Source organism: Amblyomma americanum, chromosome 11, assembly GCF_052857255.1.
Source record: "Amblyomma americanum isolate KBUSLIRL-KWMA chromosome 11, ASM5285725v1, whole genome shotgun sequence".
NCBI classification, from domain to species: domain Eukaryota; kingdom Metazoa; phylum Arthropoda; class Arachnida; order Ixodida; family Ixodidae; genus Amblyomma; species Amblyomma americanum.
Genome location: NC_135507.1, coordinates 41,301,047 through 41,322,496, shown reverse-complemented (window position 1 = coordinate 41,322,496; position 21,450 = coordinate 41,301,047). Strand labels below are relative to the sequence as shown.

The 21,450-nt window shown below is 43.9% G+C and overlaps 1 protein-coding gene across 1 annotated transcript; it reads right to left on the bottom strand.

Moving 5' to 3' along the window:
- Window positions 1-4,214: 4,214 nt before the first annotated feature.
- LOC144110284 (uncharacterized) lies at window positions 4,215-18,287 on the bottom strand. The gene is made up of 4 exons (XM_077643125.1): window positions 18,088-18,287; window positions 8,505-8,534; window positions 8,128-8,176; window positions 4,215-4,434 (listed from the first exon to the last, which is right to left on the bottom strand). The coding sequence occupies exons 1-4, from the start codon at window positions 18,141-18,143 to the stop codon at window positions 4,252-4,254; spliced, it is 318 nt and encodes a 105-aa protein (XP_077499251.1). The 5' UTR covers window positions 18,144-18,287; the 3' UTR covers window positions 4,215-4,251.
- Between the last annotated feature and the right edge of the window lie 3,163 nt (window positions 18,288-21,450).

The window sequence follows — 21,450 nt, the reverse complement described above, 5'->3', positions numbered from 1 at the left end:
CTAAGCCGCACTTTACCAATCATATGAAGGCTTTCGTGTTTGAATTAGCGCTCCGGAAGGGCGCTAGCAGCGCATGTTGTGTGCAGAGGGCTGCGGTCGTGCTGGAACAGGCAGCAGCCATCCTGGAGCGGCCCGTCCAGGACGTTCAGAATAAGGTTATCGGTTAGGACTTCACAATACGTCGTCCCGGTGAATGAGCCCTCGATCTGCACTAGTGGTCCAGGCCGCCCCGACTGATGCGCCCCACCCCGTCAAAAACAAACAAACCAATAGGTCCAATTGGGCACAGTCTTTCGTTCCATTTGGAACCAGCTGAACCCAATTAGTGACCAATTGGGCTCATGAATCCAATTGGGTAGTCCATTTGTATTCCCTATTTCCAGTTGAGTATTCCAATTGGTTCTGCGTTTCCAATTGTATTACTCAACTTGTTCGTGAGGTTCCGATTGGTTTCGAAACTCCCAGTTTGATCGCCCAATTGGAACCATTTCAGACCATTTGGATTGGAACCCAGGAAACCAGTTGAAAGCTAATCACCCAGTGGAAGTTCCAGTTGGTTCCAATTGGGCGAACCAATTGCAAAATTTATTTAACGTGAGTGGTGTCCTTCACTCGTTATATATATATATATATATATATATATATATATATATATATATATATATATATATATATATATATATATATATCGAGTGAATATATATCTTATAGCCCTCTATAATACAAAACACTAGACTAACTACGTTCTAATGAAAGGGATATTAGCAGGTTAATCTCTTGAATTGTTTTCATCAGTTCCACCATCACCGCGGGCATTATAAAATTACATTACTTCGCTGCTTAATGCTCAAACGCCCCTGGCTACAGCTAGAGGGTCTCATCAGTGGGGTATATTAGTGATTGAAAAAGCGTGTTCAGTGCATATGTGTTGAAATCTTGTGTTGGTATAAAGTGCCTGACTATAATGTTCCTGTGTGTAATACATGCTTGTTGGTCTCGCTTGACATTTATAAAAGCGTGCAATCATAATTTCAATTCCCCTTGTAGAAATGTCAGCAGAAGTCTGGCAGAAGTCATAGAATAAAGGCGCGAATCGCGTACCAAATCGAATTCTTATTATTTTGCTGGGCATTTAGGGCCATTTGAGTCCAATAGGTATGCCGTTTGAGTTCAATTGGTGGGCCACTTTGTCTGGTAGGTTGACCAATTATTCCTAATTGGAAGCAGTTGGGCTGTATTAGTCAAGGCAATGGGGAAAAACACAATTGGTTTTCGGCGAATTGGACCCATTATTATTATTTCTTTGACTAGGCAGACACTCGCCGAGCGGCGGCCGCTTCTGAGCACGCTGTGGATGTTACCGGGGATATACATGTGAATATGAGAGAGCAAGAATTAAGATATGTTGGGTGTAAAAGCGTGCAGCTGCCTCACACCGCTGCAGGAAGAAAGTAAAGATGGAGGCTGAACTTACACAAATTTGGACATTCAACGCACGCTAATGTACAATACGCGCAAATGAAGCCCTAGGCATTCAATACTGCACATATGTAAAAACAAGCGGTAAAGGGAGAAATGAGGCTGCACAGCATTCTTAAGACTACGACGCGTTGGAAACTATCCTTATGTCTTAGTACTGACAAGTTAATCGAACTTTACCCGGGATTTTCGTTATCTCTAAGGATGCCAGGTCATACCTGCTGTTCAACGGACGCCACACATGCTGCTGTTGGTCTTGCGTGTATAGAAAGTGTACTCGTCCGAGAAAATCATTTCCCGCCACCCCTCATTTCCCGCCACCCCAACCGCGGCGGCTGCGTTTTTATAGAGGCAAAACGCTAAGGCGCCCGTATGCTGTGCGATGTCAGTGCATGTTAAAGATCCCCAGGTGGTCGAAATTATTCCGGAGCCCTTCACAGCGGTACCTCTTTCTTCCTTTCTCCTTTCACTCTCTTTATCCCTTCCCTTACGGCTCGGTTCAGGTGTCCAACGATATCTGAGACAGATACTGCGCCATTTCTTTTCCCCAAAAACCAATTATTATTATTCACCCCTCTGCCGAGCACTAGCCGAAAGCTCGGGCGAAGTTCAGTCGTTCTCCCCTTAGCTTCGTAGGTGCGGCTTCTGAGCGTTCAGGCTATTCATGAGACCCGCCTCTCGCAATTTGCTCCTAATAGTCTCGAGCAGCAACTGAGGTACAATGCGTCGCGGATCTCCCTGGCGTCCAGAAAGAGGTCGACAGCAGTGGTAGCACACAATCAATTCGTCCTCCTCCGATGTTGTAAGCAGTGGCGGCCCACTGCGCTGAGCATCAGCAATTTTCCATCTTCATCCCTATACGCTCTAATAATGCGGCTCACCGATGCGGCGGTGGATTTCACGCTGCGGGACACCTCCGATACAAAGCCGTTCGATGCGCCTCGATCGGTGCCCGAGGTGGCATAGTTTCGAAGTAACAAAGCCAATGCGATCATTCTCATTTTTAAAGGTTTCCTAGTCTGCCAGTGTCCTATCGCCACACCGGGTTAAATATTTCAATTCTATTCGTTAGAACGGTATAGGCCAACCGCTTTGCGGTGCACTCTGCTGTGTGGAGATGTGAGCGTGTCTTGCCATACCGATATCTCAGCCCATATTCAGGACAGGTGCATATAATTGCTCCACGACAAAAAACTAGTTCCTTGTTAAAACTTTTCGTTTTACCTAATCAAGATGCTTATCACAAGGAAAAGTTAAAAGCTCTAGAATTCTGATGCTTGCTTTGTTTAATATTGTAATACTTTAAAATGCTGATATCGTTTACTGTTGTGACTGGCCAGCGGAGTACTAAAAGACGTCGTTGTATCCTGCAATAGATCACTCTAATTTTGTGCTCCAGTCTGCAAGTTCTCCCTTGCTTTCGTTTCGTGTGCTCCACGGATACTGCTTTCACAGTATTCTTGTTATCGCGGTACCTGCGACCATTTTACATTACGCTGTATGTGCATTTGCCAGGTTTGCTTTTCTGCGGGGTGTGTTTTTTCTGCTGTGGCTGTTCATTCTTTGCCGGTCGTAGAAGATATAGGTGATCAGTGAGATGGCACTGTTCGCACAATGCACTATTTTGGTGGAACTGCTGAAAAGATTAATTTCTTCGCAATTTTCTCGCATCGGTACAGAAAGTGTTGCAAATTTTTTTTTCGGTAAAGAAAATGTTTGATGCTGAACGAAATTTCTTTAAGCCGTTTCGACATTCGGACATTCGGTTAATTCAACCATCGTTTCCTAAGCAGTCAGGTCCAAATGACGAGGTTTACTGCGTTGGAAGATTAGATAAAGTGAACAGTGCACCCTGCACCCTTGATTCTGGTACTACACGGTGACCAGGAATTATTACCTTTTGTATGTACGGATGAGCATCGCAGCTGCATAAATGTGTAGTTAAGGACAAAAGTTTGCGGGTTAATTATTCATGAAAAAAAAGTTTCTACGTTGCCTCGCCACTGATTTAGCTGATGCATCTTTTCTGAATGGAGCAAGCAAGTCTTCTCGTGATTCAGTACTTTTTATTGGCCATCTTTTCCCGAACGCAGAGAAATATTTTTTTTTTTGCGCGAACACGCATCTCGCAAACTTTTACCCATGGCTGTGCACAAAGCCCAGTGATCGCAGTTGGAGGCCTCAGTTTGCTACCACTGAAAGTGCATAAGTGAAAGGCGACAAGAAATTAAAGGTACGACTAGCGTTAGTATTCACGGTCAGTAGACATGTGTTCGTTTGTCCATAATTTTGCACTACTGCCACAACACAGCAAACGCTGCAGCACGCGAAAGATCGAGTATGCCTCATAATATTTCGCAATAAAGAAATGAGTGCCCTAAGGCGCAGGAAGGCGCGTGCAAAATATCACTCTGCTTTTTATTGTTTTATACAACTGGGATGATTTTATTTCACAGCGAAAGCTCAAATCTCCGAGCTGCAACTTTCAAGGTGAACAAGGTTTCACTTTGCCCTTAAGCCATGCTTCACACGCCTGACATCGCGCCACGTGACTGGCCGCAGCTGGAGTCGAGCTTCGCCTGCGTACCACGTGACATGACCACGTGATTAGCAGCATACAGCGTGCGCCTCGCTGTGCTCGCTTTAGTCGGGGCCTTTGGGGGCTCGAGTTGGCGGAGCGAAGGAGGCCGATCTTGCGCTCGTCTCATAGGTACAACTGAGTTAAATCCCAGCCATTTTTGTTATATGGGCAACAAAAAGGATATCTTTTTGTTAATGCCCTTGGTTTATTGCCATCCTTAGACGTGCTTGCCGTCGGCGTTTCTTATGGTATCGGGTGTGTTCGCTTGCTGGAGACCATATGCAAGGAAGCGGCCGTCGTGGAGCTCCGGGGGCGGGCTCCACGCACAAGCAGTCGGGTCCGCAATGAAAGCCCACTCCTGATCGATGATCGCACTAAAGGGAGAGTATAAATCCGAGCAGCAAGTTAGGACCGTAATGTTTCGAATAAAACAGACATCGCTAAAAGTAATCAAAAAGTTAATTAAACTGACGTCTGATCGCTCAATATTTAAATCGACGCGGCCATTAGTATGCAGTGTTCGCGTTAACCGTGTCAATAATAAAACAGCAAGAAGGCGCCGAGAAAATGAATGTTTAGGTCATATACAAATAGAAAAAATTAAGAATTTCACAATGAATATTGCCGCGAAAAGCGCCCAAGATCTGCGAAATAGCCTGTAGATATTGTTCTCCGATGACCACTAAGGATGTTGATCACTATGTTGCAGTTCACTGCACGGCATAAGAACCGTGTAAGTCTCAAGTTTCCATTCAATTTTTCCTTACTCTTCCTTCCCTGTGTGAAGTGCTCTTCGTGCCTGCACCTAACGATGCCCTCAGTATGTACATATATAAAAAACAAACATTAAGCTAAGCCGAATATACAAGCCTATAGGTGCTCTGTGAATTGCTGTGTTGTAGGTGAGGCCTTCGGTTCATTCAGTAGGAGAGACGGCGGCTATGTGATCAAAGGAAGTAGACGTTCACTTGGTGACTGCTTTCACACACGACCGCTGCCTGAACAAATAAGGTTTTGTGTTGCGGGACGCAACGCTAACTCAGAATTTGCCTAGAACACAACGTCGTAGAAGGTCGTTTAAAGACGTTTTCTTACCCTGTAATCAGAATCACCGACAGGAAGGACGAACTACGCGGATCCAGATTAGGGACGGTAGAGAGTTATAGCGTAGCGCAATCCGCAATCCGCTACCATGATTAGTTTTTCCGAGGTGTCACTGCGCGTGCTGAGAACGCCCTGGGGGGCGCCAGATGGCGCCACGTTCCTGTCAGCTGCGTGCACGCCTTCCGCGTCAGGACCAATCAGCGCGTACGTAGTGGTGCCCCGCGGAGCCGGATCACGGTATCGGATCCTCGAGATCTTGATGCACGGGCGTTCGCGTTTCGCTTCGCATTGGTGCCTGTATACGTTAGCAACGGCAGGCGCCAAACCATTTTCCCACTGACCTGCAACACGCTTTCCACCTCGTGCGTCTCGCTTACAGGCCGCATCCGGGGAATTGGTTCCAGCGTGACGTTATTCCGCATAGTCTATGGGTACGTTCTTTCCGGGACTCTCTGCCATGTAGACGATCGACTTCAATTTCCCCTAGACACCGGCCTATATTCGCTCCTCCACCGATCGCCATACTGACACCCATCCAAGACCACTGCGCAAACGAGCTTTTTCACGTATTGCCCATCCGTTATAGCGCACCACTTATTCTTACACTCTCATTAGCGCTCTCCGCCCCGGGCGCCTGTGTGGAGCCTGTTTCATCTGACTACGCGCAAGTGAGTCATCACGCCAGACTTAGAAATACTGCAGAACTGGATGCACAGTGCCTCCCAAACTGAAGCTCGCCAGAAGCAAGGGACCATGATGACAACTTGTTCACAATATATGTATAATGGGGATATCAATTACTTGGAATTCTACAGTCCTAACAACTTACTGGGTTTTCATTCCAAGACATTCTCGAAGCTTATGACTGAAAGACTCGGAGATGCTTTAAGCTTTAATCATCGCGGAGTTGGAAAAGTTACTCGATAACCTACCTCCGGTAACTCCCTTTACATTCTTGTAATGCTTCCGCGTTTATACTCTCAATAATGAGCGTTTTGGTTCTGTCAATACTTCTTCTATTCGCGGCCCACAGTCATCATGAGCGCCCATGGAAAAAACCTTCCTGCTGGAGAATTGTGGGTTTAGCCAACTGCTATTCGCGGTCTAATACTCTCTCTCTCTCCCTTCTCGGGGCCTTCAAGGAAAGTACTTGCTTGCCCACCAGTTGCCAATCCTACGAATAACTCTTTCGAAAAAGTTCCGCCTTTGTGCTCGGAGTGCCCTGGTGAAGTAGATTGCTCCTAAATGTATTTTCCTCTCAGACTGCGTTTTCCTCACATTAATGTTAATATTTTATTTTCTTCTATAATGCTGACAACATACTTCCTTGAGCATGCACAACACAATCCGAGCCTCTGCCTAGCCTGCTTCACCCTTAAAAACTCAGTTCGAAAACTACTTGATCTTCCGCCTTGTAGTCGGGGGTGAATGGTCCGCACAAGAGCTCGAAGATATCCCTACTGAAAAAATGTATATAGGTTTGAATGGGCCGGCAAATAGGATAATGGCACGTTTGGTTTGGCTTTATAGGATGGATGTCCCGAAGCGGCTCAGGCTATGAGGGAGCCGTGGTGGAGGGCTGCGGGAAATTTCGAACACCTGGGGATCTTAACCAGCACTGACACAGCAAAGTACATTGACCTCTAATATTCTTCCTCCATCGAAAGTCTACCGCAGCGGGCGGGTTCGAACCCGCGACTGCCATGCACTGTGTCATATCAGTGTACGTTAATTTGCGATGTGTGGTCGAAATTATTCGGAGCCGTCCAGGCGTCCCTCAAAGCCTCAGTCGCGATCGGAGCTTAATCGTATAAATTCAAACAAAATGTGCCATAATCCTATTGGCCGACCTGTTCAAACCTATACACTCTTCAATTTGGCGGACTAGTGTTCCAGATTGAATAAGCTTGATCGTGACATAGACTTTTGATTTCTACGGCGCGAAGAGCTTCGAATAAAAGTACTCTATGCTTTATTACAAACTGTATGTATTTGTAAATAGTATTATCAATACTAGTACTTCTTTACCACTAAGTTTTTTCTTATTGCCATACCATAGCACAAGACCTGCATTAAGTGGGAATTTCAGTTTGCGTGCATAATGCAATGTAACGTTCAATTTTCTGGAGCAAAAGTTTGGAACGCAGTGCCTATTAACGTGAAGCTTGCAAAAAGCTTTAAGCTCTGCTGCACATTTTCCTTTATCAGCAACCAGGAAGGACCCTGACCCCCTCCTTCTTTTACTGTTTGTTTACCTTCGTGAACTTTTCCTCCTTGTTTCTTATCTCTCCGTGGTTCTTTTTCCCCCTTTTTTTAAATTGCTTTGCTATGAAGTGTTACTTCAAGCGCGTATTTCGTTCCGAGCCATGAGCAAAGAATGTTTTGATTTAGTAATAATAAGGGAGTAATGCTCATCGGCACTCACCCAAGCTGAGTCATACGGCTACATTTAATTTACTCGGAAAATAGATGTGCAGGCAAATTGCCAAGTTTTTAGAATACACGTGATATAGGTATCATAGCCACCTTAATAAGTGTATGGAGGTTCGTATTCATCCTTTATTCCTTGCAGAAAGACTAATTTAGCATGTGAGTGAGCCGTTGTTATTCATGGTACATGTGTACCGGCTGCATAGTTGCCACTGTTACATTTCAGAATTAGTATTGTATGGTGTGGTTTAGGGGGTTTAACGTCCCAAAGCTACTCCGGTTATGAGGGACGCCGTAGTGAAGAACTGAGCGGTGAGTTCCACATGAAGCTGGACAGGATCTGTGCCAAGACTAAGCGGCCCTTTCGGTTTGCTGAACGAGAATTTTTCTCCCGGTCTTAACAATACGCAAATTAGAAGCAGGAACTGCGGTTGCAGAGTGGAATGCGTGTGCAAGACAACTCGCGTATTTTTCATATTGAATGCTGTTTACAGAAATTTTTTTTCCCTAAAAGTATCTTGAAATCGCTTTACCCAGTGAGGACAGTAAGGCTGACGTGGTACCACCGAAGGAAAGCGTATCCTAAAAAAAAAGAAAGGAAAAGGCTACATTAATAGTGCTGACGGTGTTGTGAATGCAAAATAGTACTGATGTTGCTTTTTGCGGCGATAGTCAAATGGGCGAATTAACAATCTTATCTTGATGAAATGTGTTCTAAAGCGGAGACAATGGCAAGTTAGCACATCCTGCTTAAGAAGGGAAAACAGCAAACTACACGGGACTGGACCATACGTTGTCCTTTCTCGTACCGTGTTTCTGCCGTTTTTTTTTCTGAAGTATGAAACATGTATTTGTGTACACCCACTGTATTCAGTAAACCGCGGGAAATATTGAACGTAAAGACTCTTACTTTTTTGTTCTTGGTTTTTTAGTCTGGGAGCTGAAAAAAAAAACAATACGGCAATAAAAGCGCTTCCATTATGTTTACAGTATACTGTGTCAATAGAGTTGTTTCCTGTTGGTTACTGAAAAATCAGCTTCTTATCATGGCTTGTCTAAATAAAACTGGTTGATACTGTTTCCACTCATTTCGAAGCCCCAAAAATTTTAACTGAATGTAAAGGATCACGTAGATGTATGACAATTAGTCAGCGCAACTGGTTTGGTTTACAATACGTGCGTTCGATAATAAAACTTCATGGCCTTATCATGGCTTCTTGTGTGATCCAAGTTAAAGCAGTGAAGTTGGCATACAATCTGTTTTTAAATGTACTGCATCTCACTAAGAAAAAAAGAACGCATACGAAGTCACCACAGAAAAAAAATGAAGTTATAGTTAAGCCTTCGTGACATCAGCTCTAGGACAACGCAAACCGATCTGAAGCCAGACTAGAAATAACCTCTAGCAAGCAACACACAGAAAAGAAAGAAAATCCTCAAGAAACCCTGCAGCTAGCAGTGACAGTGACTATGTCGGTCGCCAAGCTGTAATCTGAAGCTGTATGTTTCAGATCGACGGTGGAAAAATATTGTCCACCTCTAATGTAATTACAACTGCCGCCTGCCTGCCACCTTGACGAGAGACACGCACCCCAAAATTGATTGCTTCCGATCTCTTAGCAGCAGATGACCATGCCATAAGCTGTATTCTGTTTTCCTTTGAGATATATTTGCCTCTGGTGACCGTACTGGGTCTAGTAGCCCGTATAAACACCAAATAAGCATCCTAGATGCATTGTATAAACATCAGAAATGCCGCTAGTCCTCACAGGCATGAATATAAAATTTCTTGCACCCAGCGCAGCATTTTAAAGCAGGAAGTTTAAGACATCATTGAGCCCTCGAGCCTTTTGGCATCACCAGTCGTCCTCGTAAAATGATTGGACGTGAGCAGGTATTTCTGTTTCGATTATCCGCGCCTCACTTGCATAACGACACAAGACTTCTCATCTCTTTGCGTACTGAAGTTTTGCATTACCATAAAGTAAAAAAATAGTTCTTTACCGTTTATCTCTGGTGGGTGTATTTGCAAATTGCTGTCGCTGACAAGGACCGTGAAAAGACGGGCTTTGGCGCGTCTGATGGCTGATTAAATATAAATTCATCTCTCCCCTAATCAAATTTGCTGGATACCTTTCAAAGAATGATGGACTCACTTCTTGGTGGCATTGAAGTCCTGATTATCTCTGTTAGCTCGAAGCCGTGAATGTTTTTTTACCAAGGTGTGGCACGCATCTTGCATAGCTCAAATTAATCTCGATGTGTTCTCCAGAGCCGGGGCTCCAATCCAACTCATCAAAATGATGTGGCACTCACAACTGACAATTCTCGAACACCTGGCCGAGGTCTCTAGTGTACGAACTATATCCAGCTAAAATTCAAGCTTTCAAAAAGTTTCCGTTGCCGTGGCCGTTCAAAGATGTCGTCGGAATCACTCGTATCCTCGCCTGTTTCTTTACTACCGACACGTCTATCATCCGGGGCCTTGTTCAGTAGGACGAATTTAAACACTTATTTATTTCCTCACCACCTCCCGTGCTTTGTCCTATTTCGACCCCTAAGCTACCAGGGAAATTTGCACGGACGCCTTGTGCCGAACTAGGCCAACGTGAACGAGATCAGGACAGAGTGTTCGCTTACGCCGACAACTTTCTTGCCACCTTAGCGCACAAATATACAACTTCCGACCGTGGGTGTCAAGCCCTTGTCTTGGGTGTTACTAAACTCTGGTCCTATCTGTTCGACCTTCCTTCCTCAGTTATCACTGACCATTATGCTCTTTGTTGGCTCTTTTCAACGAAATACCCTATTTGACGTCTTGGACGTTCAGCATTGTGCCTCCAAATGTATTCGTACAGGCTCATGTACAGAGAAGGCTGTCTTCACCAATACTGAGCCTCTCTGCATACCCAGGCCAAAGAGTGGTCTGATCCTGGAGAATGTGGTACAGTATCTGGCATGTTCGCTATCTTTGATCTGCTAAGCACTGGTGACCAACGCAGTGCTAGGACTCATGCTTGCGACCCTTCATTGATGACCGCTGCTCTGCAAAACCACATGCTTCCATAGAACTCGTTGTTCCTCAGGATGGCATTATCTATCACTCCAGCCTCCTTCACAACGGGCCGCCTCTACTGCTCGTCATTCCTTGAAAAACTGCACGGTCTTCTGAGAGCCTTACATCATGTAGTGTTCTGCACGTATAATCGGGTCCTACTCCTTTTTTTTTAGGGCAGCCACACTGCTAGGCGCATCGCTTAACTGCTGAACCACTGAGCCAGAATGGTATGAGATTTACCAGCTGTTTATGAATGTATTTAGAATGCCCATTTCCTTATATATGGGCATTAACTCATTAACGCTATCGCGTCGGACCCGTACGGCGGAGCTGAAGACACATTTTTCCGATCTTTGTCTGAAGCTTGACTGACCTTCAAAACCGAGCCTCTACTTGAAATCGAAAATGAAGTGAAAACCAACGTTCTGGTCATCAAATTGGCATTTGGTCTGACTTCGCTAAAACGTTTATCATTTTTTTTTGCCTAGTGTTTACCGCACTATTTAGCGCTACGTCGCCGCTTGCAAAATCTGCCAACGTCTGAAGAGGACATTCAAGTTACATGCGGGTCTGCAGAACCCATGGACGTACCCATGGAATCATTTTGTAGTTTTCAACTAGACGCCCTGGGTTCTTAACCGTATTGTAGTTTTGACTAGACGTCGTGGGTTCTTTTCTGACGTCCCTATCCGGCCTCAAGTACACTGCTGCCGCAACTGACTGTTGACATGGTAAGCTATTACATGTGTATTGCCAGCAGTTCGCTCTACCGTACTCTTGCGACTGTTACAATCTTGCGACTGTAACTGCGTCCCTAACTGGTTTCACAACTTACGAATCTCCTTCAATCTTACTAAGCGTCACCGCTAAGCTAAGTGCAGCGTGAAACGCGATGGAATGCTGAGGGCGACTGCTGCTCGAGAACGCGGTTCATGTCCAGCTTTCGCGGGCAATGATTTTGAAAATTTGAAAAATGTAAGACGCCGTTATGGAAATATTTAAGGTAAAAGTCAATTATTTTTATATGTAGCAAAATCTTCCTTTTGAAGTTTTTCCATCGATCGCGTCTAACAGTTCAGACTGCCATAGAAAACCAATGGGGAGCGCTTTAGACGATAGCAAACACGTGAATTAAAAAAAAAAAACAAGGCTGCCGTCGGGTGATCTGTGGCTGTATGGATAGTTACAGTGAAATCTTAAATTATATGAAAAAAATGTGCTCATAAACGGTTTCCTTCCCAAAAATGCTTTTGTCCGGAAATGCTGAGTATGCTCAGAGCGTTTGGGAAGACAAGTATAAGAAAATGGAGGGGCTCGTTTATAAACATTCATATGGAGGTATCGACCAGTATCTGAATACAGGAAAAGCATAGGTAATTTTTAAACATTTATATTATTTAATTATGCGTATTGACAAGCGTGATCATTTTGTGCATAAGAAAAAGTCAATTAAAAAGTAGAACAAACAATCACATGCCTCCAGTAGCATTTGAACACACGGCCTCCGTATGTCGCATACGGTCCTGTACAAACTTAGGTATAGCGGCTTTGGTAAATTTAATAATAATAATAATAATAATAATAATAATAATAATAATAATAATAATAATAATAATAATAATAATAATAATACTACTACTACTACTACTACTACTACTACTACTACTACTACTACTAATAATAATAATAATAATAATAATAATAATAATAATAATATTAATTGGTTTTTGGGGAAAGGAAATGGAGCAGTATTTGTCTCATATATCGTTGTACACCTGAACTGCGCCCTAAAGGAAGGGATAAAGGAGAGAGTGAAAGAAAAAGGAAGAAAGAGGTGCCGTAGTGGAGGCCTCCAGAATAATTTCGACCACCTGGGGATCTTTAACCTGCACTGACATCGCTCAGCACACGGGCGCCTTTTGCGTTTCAGCTTCATCGAAATGTGGCCGCTGATGTCGGGTTCGAATCCGGGTACTCCGGCTCAGTGGACGAGCGTCTTAACCACTCTTCAACTTAAGGCAGTTTTTATGCTCCGTGTAACCTAAACTTGAATCCGTTCACCAGGGTCACCGTAGTACATAGCGGCGGACATACAACGTTCGGTGCTACCGCAAGTGTGACGTGCAACCTGATTGAACGGAAAAGGCGAATGTTTTGCGGGTACCTTGTGGCCCTATTAAAAGTATAAGCCTACAAAGGCAGGAAAGGTGGCGCGTCGGCATGACATTGATATGAATGAAGCCAACAGTGACTGAACCCGTGGAAACCTTAGGCGAATTCCTTTTAAATAGTATTGTTGGCCAATGGCAAAGTAGCAGTACCATAATTTTATTCCTGAAAAAGAATCCACTAGAAAGTAGGAGAAAAAACATGCCATCAGTGTCATGCGAAGCCCGTCATCCTGACATACAATTGATCATGGCACACTCATATCGGTAACATGGTCTCACAACGCATCTCCACCTTGCTTCTCGGCACGTGGGTCTGCTTGCGCACGATTCCCGTGTAGAGCCTAAATAGGATTATGATTCTCCTTAGTGAGTTCTCATGGGTATTGATTCAACGCATCAAAAACAATTCAAAATTATTCCGCTAAATTACTCTACTCTTCATATTCGTACCACATCAGCATTTAATCTTTGGAAGATATATACGGACTACTTACCCCTTTTCTGCGTGACCGCATTGCGAGTCCTGCACTTTACCACCACTTTTTTATTCTTCACGTCGTCAAGCACTGTATATCACAGTGACAGGAGGCATGTCTCACAGCACCGATCGTCGCCTTAAGTTAGCCTCCAGCACCATGCAGTACTTAATTTTCTGCTTTAGTAAGGCGATAGATTTAGGCTCCCCATTGAGCAAAAATGGCGACGTGTGTAACGAAATCGCTGATCAGTAGAAAGATGTAAAATTTTCTTGTTTACATCATCACAACATGTCAGCATGCTCACTTGATTGAGAGGTCGCGACCTCTCAATCAAGAAAGCATGTTGTCACCTGGTACGGTGGGCACGTTTATAACATCGCGTTACGACCTTAGGCCAAGTGTTTCAAGCATAAAATCATCGCTCGGCATATTGACTCTGTCTTTTCGTCCTAGTATTGCCCAACACTGTTTTTCGAAAAATAATAATACAATTTCTCTCTCTGAGGTGTACAAAAGATTCTCGGATGACTGGTGAACGCGGTGCGTCGACAGTGGTGCGTAGGACAGCGGAGCGCTGCGCGTGCCAGCCCAGCGTTGGGCGTGTGCGCGTGCGAAGTGTGTGTGCGAGGCGACGGCGACAAAGAGCGTGGCGGGCACGAGGAGCTAACAGTTGATGTGTCAGAAACCGAGGTGCGAAGGAATACAGTGCAGCGGAGATCGGGTCACTCAAGCGTGGAGGTGGCAGCCGTCGGACGTTGGGTCCGTGCGGCCGTGACCTCCCTTGGATCACCGACGCAACCCTCCTGCGTTCCTTGCAAGCGTGGAGGTGGCAGCCAATGGACAAAAGGACCGTGCTGCCGAAAGGCACTCTTGGATAGCCTGCTTTAAGCCTCTGGCGTTTCGAGCTGCCGTCGACGGGATTTGGCTATGAACCTCCTGCTGCTGCCAAGTTCTCCGGGCTCTTGACGGGAGAGCACCGGCGTCTCCCAGTGTTCCTCTCCGCTCCTACTACCACCGGGCTCTTTTCCCCTCCGCCTCGTTCGACGCAAAGGCAGCGGCGCGTCACAATAAAACCACCCGCGTTCCGTCCTGTCTACAAGACATCCCCGCTTCATCTGGGACGCTCAGTACCGGGTGAACTCTTTCCTTTATTCTTGCAGTGTTGTACGCGTGTTGAGTGTGATCTTTTCTTGTTTTCGTTTCCGTTTCTTATTGGCCCTTTTCCGTTAAAGTATAAATACGGCTTCATTTTGTTTTGTTTGATCTCTTTGTTCTGTTGTTCGAACCTGCACGCGAGAGCGTTCCCCTTCGGCAAATCGGAGACGCGCTACCAATTCGCGACACCCTCACTTGCACAACACACTTCAACTTCCACCAAACAGGACATCGCGCCTTCTTTTTAACAGTTTAAATCTACAGCGTTCACATGGCTCCACAAATGCCTTCCATAAATCTTTCTTGCCATCAGGCATAGAACAATAGAATCTGCTACCGGAGTCCGTAGATACTGAGCGCAGTTCGTATTAATTTAAGAATCTTCTCTTAGAGCGTATTTTTTTTTAGCCGCAATTAAAGCACATTGTCCACTACTCCTCATGTACCACAACTGTATTTCTTAACTTTTTCTCCCGAGTTACTTGTTGCATCCTTATCCGTATTATGCTTAGCCTTTTTGATCTTGTATTTTCGTATGGCCATAGCTTACCAATTTATCTTCTTGTCCTTTTGCAATGCAATGCCCTGTAATAACTTATGTTCGCCTTATTACATTGCTATGTGATCGCATTGTACTTTTGTTTCTTGCTCCTCCCTTATGTAATATCCCACCTAGGGGCCCTTAAGAGACAACAAATGATGATGATGACCTTGTGACGTCATCAAAACTCGCCACAAGGGCAGTTGTTAACCGGCCCACTAGAATTTGAACAGCCTGACCACCGTTGTAGGGTGGGAACTGAATTATTGATTGGTAGACGGAGGTCGCGTGGCTTAGTGACGCGCTCACAACTAGCTCAAGGAATAAAGAAGGGAGGCAAGAAAGAGAACAGAGAGATGAGAGGAAAAGAACCAAGAAAAAGTGGTAGTAAACTCTGGTCAGAAACTGTTGTTGGCTCCATCCAGAGAATAATGCCCATCTGTATCTCCCGCTTGCAGAGAATGATCATCGTCTTAGCAATAATTTCAGAAAAAGGTAATAAACAGATTACAATAGGGACTTTTATGCTCTCCCATTTTACTTTTCAGGTGTGTTAAGTATCTTCATAGATTTTTTTTTTTTGCTAGCTACAGGCTGGAACGGCCGCTTGACATCATCGGCATTGCTTCACAATCCACTTTTGATCTTGAACATGTTGCCGATGACCTTCAATGCTAAATAATTCTCGCTATTTTCCGTTAATCGAAATAAAACGCCACCCTTTCCTCTAATAAATCAAGCAGAGGAGGCCTTTCTGTAAAATAAAACATAACTGTAATGGACTCAGTAATAAGTGAAAAACGACTGAAAAATCTTTTTGAGCAGATGCTTTAAAAGCAGACCGCCCTTTTTTTTTACATTCTTCCAGCCGAAGAAGGGATAAAACACCACAAAAATGGACTCAGTAATGACTTCACAACGACATAAATGTCTGTTTGAGCAGTGGCTATAAGAGCAGATCACCTTTTTTTTCTAATTATCTCAGTTGAAGAGGCCTTCAAGGAAATAAAACAGAAAAGAAGTGGACTCAGCAATGAGTTCACAACGAAATAGTATCTGATACTGTGAGTGAATGAATGCATAGATGGTGGCACTGCAATGGACAACGTTCTCTGTGACCGAATATGTTCATAGACGGTGACTTCTGGAATGGACTATGTTCTGCTGTGGGAGAATGTGTGCATAGATGGTAACTGCGGGAGTGGAATATGTACTATTATAAGTGACTGCGCGCATAGCGGGGCAGATCTGACAGGTTTTAGGTCGTTATTAACATATAAGTGACGCTACGGTGGAGCAATTACTGTAGAAACTTAGGCAAGTTGGTGTGACATTGTTTTTCAGCAGGTATCTGTGTCTGTGCACTTGTCTCGTCCTTTGTCCCCTGCGCTGCTGAAAAATGGTGGAGCAATTGCCGTCAGAATAATCAAGGCTAATCCCACCTGTAGCATACAACTCAACTCAACTCATTTCAACTCAACTTCACAACGATTTCAATACCTTTTTGTGCAGCGCCTTTGAGACCAGTCTCGAGAGCGCACGTCATGTGCTTTTCCGAGCCGCACTTATATGACTTTGGTCTCCCGTTTGCGTGAAGCTTTCAAAGTATGGCAGTCCACCACAGCGACATTCATAGTTCTTCCGAAGCCCCACTGATGCATACAGACTGCCTCGCCATCCACGTACCTCAAATTTTTTCTCTTAGCGGCGTTTCAAGACGTTAGGTGAAGATGTGTTGCTACTCTGCTTCATACTATATGCGACAAAGTTCGCACAATCCCCGAGACACGGGCAAAGTGAACTGGGAGGCCAAATAGTCGCAGATGCTCCATGTGGACGGCGGTCACTCGAGGCATCAGCGTAGAAATTTTGCTGCACCGGCGATGTCCCGGATTGTAGCTGCTACAAAACGTGCCAGGCGTTGCCGGGAAGACTAAGTATTTTCAAAATAAGGCTTTTTGGGTTAAAAATATGGCTTTTGCGGCATAGCATTACCAGTGTTTGAGGACACCAGAAAACCAGTGAATCGTTTTAATTGGTAAGCTGGTTAACTAATTTTTAATAATTAACTTTTAAACTATTAGAGTTAGGCACCTAGTTCCAATTAGATATTTGTAGCCGGTAGTTACTAAGAGCCATATGAGTTTTTAGACGTTGGAAAACGCGTTTGCCCAACCGCAGTGGCTTGACAAAATTTGGCTGCATCGTGCCAAAATATATGCGCTTTCTAAAGCATGCAGGCAAACAAACCTTTCCAGTGCGGGTAAATAGTCAAAAAAGCCAAATTTTGTTGATACCGAGCGCCAAGGGTAACCATGTTATTAAAATTTTAGAAACTGATATGGCTATCATTAACAACCGCCTACAAATCTCTAATTGCGACTGAGCACCTAGCTGTAATAGTTAGAAAGTTATTATAAAACTTTTTTGTGACTATTAAAGTTAGGCGTTTAAGTTACAAAGTTAATTATTAAAAATGACCGCCGCGGTGACCTAGTCGTATGAGCATCCATCTCGCATTCGGGAGGTGTGGGGTTCGATCCCCACTGCCGCCGGGTACCCACCGGTGATACAATGGGTACAACCTTTCCCCTGGCCTGGTACTCGGCTTAATCAGGTTGAAATGTTTGGGAAATGGGTATTTGACCCTACCTTGAGCGAACGAAAATACCATGTGCCGTGGCGTTCTTTGGCCGCGGATGCTTTTGCGACATAAAAATTCACTATCATCAATTATTGAAAATTATTTAGCCAGTTTACTCGTTAATACGTGTCACCGGTTTTCTCGTGACCTGCAACCCTTGTAATATTATTCCGCAAAACCATATTTTAAACCAAAACGACCATTTTTCAAAATTACTTAGTCTTCCCTGTAACACCTGGTATTTGCAGTCTTTCAAGCTGAATCTCTCGTGACGAATTTTGTTAGCATACAGTCTGGTTAGGAGTGAGGAACCCCTGTAATTCGCGCATTAAACAGAAAACGTCACAGCATTTTGCGCCTGGTTTTCCCTGGCTTTACGCTATTAGTGCGGTTCGGTCTACTGAAAGTGCATTTCACGAATGAAATGAGCAATTACAATGCTTACTTTGCGGTCGCAATCAAAGCCAAAATAACGCACAAGAAGAACAATGTCGAATGCATCTCAGGAGGTCTCAAATCTTCCCGAAGTGCAGGGTTCTTGTTGGAGCTGAGAGGGACACTGGTTCTAACATCTGTCGAGACTTTTATAGACAATAAATACCAGCGTCTCAATATTCTGCCGCCTCCTAGTTTCTTTTTGCTTGTGTGCTGTGGAAAGTTGATATTTGACACTGAGCTTCTGTTCGATGTAGAGGAAAAAAGACTGCGCAAAAAAATTAAAAATGAACAATTTACTGTGTATTTGCCGACTACATCTAACTTAATCAAAGCAATGTCGTGTATTTCATGAGCTTTTCTTTTCCAATGTTTTTTTCAGGATTTCGTCGTCATTCGCGCGAGGAAGTTTGATGAAATTTTAAAAGTTTGCCAGCAGCATACAAGCATTTGCTTCTTTCGGGATGACTAATTAGACGATTTCTCTCGAGTTTCCATAAGTCCACAACGTAATTACTTTTCTTTCAAGTTCTCAACTACCCATGTTTTTTGTTCAGTTCAATTCATAAGGAGTCATTACGCAACCTACTCAGGACAGCCTAGGGGCTGATGGCATAAAACCAAGCCAATGACAACATGTGCCATAAGAGATGAATTGCATGACACGACCACCTCTATTAAAAAGCAATTAATCCATAAAAACCATTCCACTACATTTACATATATATATATCGCCACACTATAGGTTTCGAACCCATACACATAAAACAAGAAAAGCGAGAACAAATTATGGGAGACAGGATGTTGATTATCAAAGAACAAAGTTATTTAACCACCATGAGTCCTACATCGATATTACGCTACCATTTAAACACTTCAAATTACAGTACAAAGCATTCCTAATGATCCCTGATGATATCTTATGTATATAGCTGCACTCATATGCCCATGCAAATCACCACTCTTGGGAAAAAGTGATTTTTCCATGTATCTGTTAACATGTTATCCAGCGGCTTTCTTTTCTCGCCAGTGTGTTGTCGCGGATCCTCTGATGTGCTTACGAACGTTGCGTTAATCGACAGCCAGCATTTTATGTTCATATGTACTTTGTATTTTATGTCTATGTGTACACCGTTTCACCAGGAGAAATCTCTGCAAATGTATTGAAATTTTGCCTGCTCCGAATTAAAGATGGGAGTCGAGGCCTTGTCAGGCTCCATGCTGTTTGCCTCGTCTTCCTCTTTCAACTGTAAGGAAATAAAATTGTCTGAATCTGAAAATCTGAAAAGAAATCCTAAGGACGATGACGATTCTCCCGAATGCGAAATTTGAGCGCAGCTCTGTCGACGTCTCAGGCTGTGCAGGCTCATTGTTTTACTTTGCTGGGTCGTTGGCACATCGGGTGACGATGTTCGATAGCAATTATTAGATGAAGACGACGATGATGTACAGTGCAGACCGCGAAAATGTGTAGCAGTTTAACAAAAGGCATGAAGGATATGTTTTTTTTAATGGGATTACACAGCCTGTGGAAAACGGGCTTGATGGACCGACATTCTGAATCTGTTGTTTCTTCTAAGAACCATTTCTGTAGATGAATGTAAACCTAATAGAAATGTATGCGCAGAACGAGTTTGAACCGGAGTGGCAATCACTATTAGTGCTGTGTTGTTGACTTTTTCTAGTTTTTTGCTTCTTAGAGGTGTCGTGTTATTATGTATCAGCTATGTGCTCCGAATTGACTCTTTTCTCGTGCTTCGTTGCTTGTCTGTTGATTTGCCACTGTTTTGTTAATGTATGTTGATAGCTCACGTTCATAAAACATCGCGTCAATGTAATAAATGCAATGTTGAAAAAAATAGCGGATATAGCCTTGTGGTCTCGTGCAGTGGCCAGCGAAATGACCTCATCGCGGCGCCGTGGGTTGGAATCCCTCTATCAAATTTTATTTTTATTCAGCTACTTATTGTTTGGCTCGGTTGTACCGACGGCGGAGACGCGGCTCAACCTAAGAACGCCCGCTTAAAAGCTGTACTCTGCAAGAATGGGACATTCGCTTCAGATGCCTTGCAAAAGAGGAAAGTGCCTTTAGTTAAAACTGCTTTGCAACCATGCGCATAAGTCCCCTTTGCCGTGCAATTTATCCTCCCACACGAGAATTGGTACAGAAATTTTAAATAAAATAAGCACTGGAAATGAAAAAAAGATACACGAAAGCAAGCTGTAGTATATTACAAGGTATTAATAGGTTTCAGGAAGAATACACTAAGGCAATGAGGCCTTATTGTAGTGAAGAAGTATTGTGTCCTACAAATACTGAAACGAAATTCTATGCACAGCGCCCAACCATGTTTATGGTATACCATATAAATTGTAATTTGTTCGGGTTCCTCATATCTTGTATTAGAATATTCGTCTTGGACTGGTATCACGTGCGCTCTTCTGTATATTTTGAGAAATCCAACAAACTGATTTTCACAGTTTCATGCATCGCATAGCTGTCACCGTGGAGACTGGTTGCTTGCTCTGTGGTTTACCTGTAGATAACTATGAACGGGTCTTTGAGGGTGTTCCTATAAAAAGCACTACACATGGCGAGAAAATGCATGCGGAAGTCCATCGTATAGGTGGTGTTTAAGTAATAAAGGAATCCTTAACAATGGCGCACTAAGACCTGGGAGAGGCCTTTGCTCTGCAGCGGGTGCTCTCAGGCTGATGATGATCATGACTTTTCATCATGAGTAAATATTTGGTCTATTAGTGATGACGTATGAATAAATAAAGAAATGTAATTCGGCGGTTATGACATTCGCCGTCCGCTTCGTCTGCTTTATCGTTGCCGTAATTGCGAAGTTGTGCAGAGTTCACGTTGACTTGCAAAGAGAGGGCTTCAACTCTATGGGAGGATGAAGGTATCCAATATTCCTGAAACAGTAGGCATTGTTGGTGGATTCTTTCATATAGTACCTCCAAAATCCTCTGTTTGCCAGAACAAAGTGCTGTGTATAGTATGACATGGTTTACACAAAAAGCGTATACTGGCGCTAAAAGACGGACACGACACACACACGACAGGACTGGCGCCAACTTCCAACTGTTTGTTGGTTCTGCAACTCAAGATCGTGCAAAGAGCTACAGTCTTTGGGTAGTGCACATTCCAAAGTAATCAAGCGGGGAATCGCTGCGACGTGCCTGAAAGCAGCCATGGAAAAATCTTGTGAGCATGAGATGGCATAGAGCTTTGATGCGCAAACTTGACGAATTCACCAAGCCGGGTACCCAAAACACCTCACCACTAGTATTAGTGAGAACCTTGTCAAGGAGCGCAAGCCGACGTCAAAGGGTGAACAGGGTAAAAAAAAAAAACTATGAA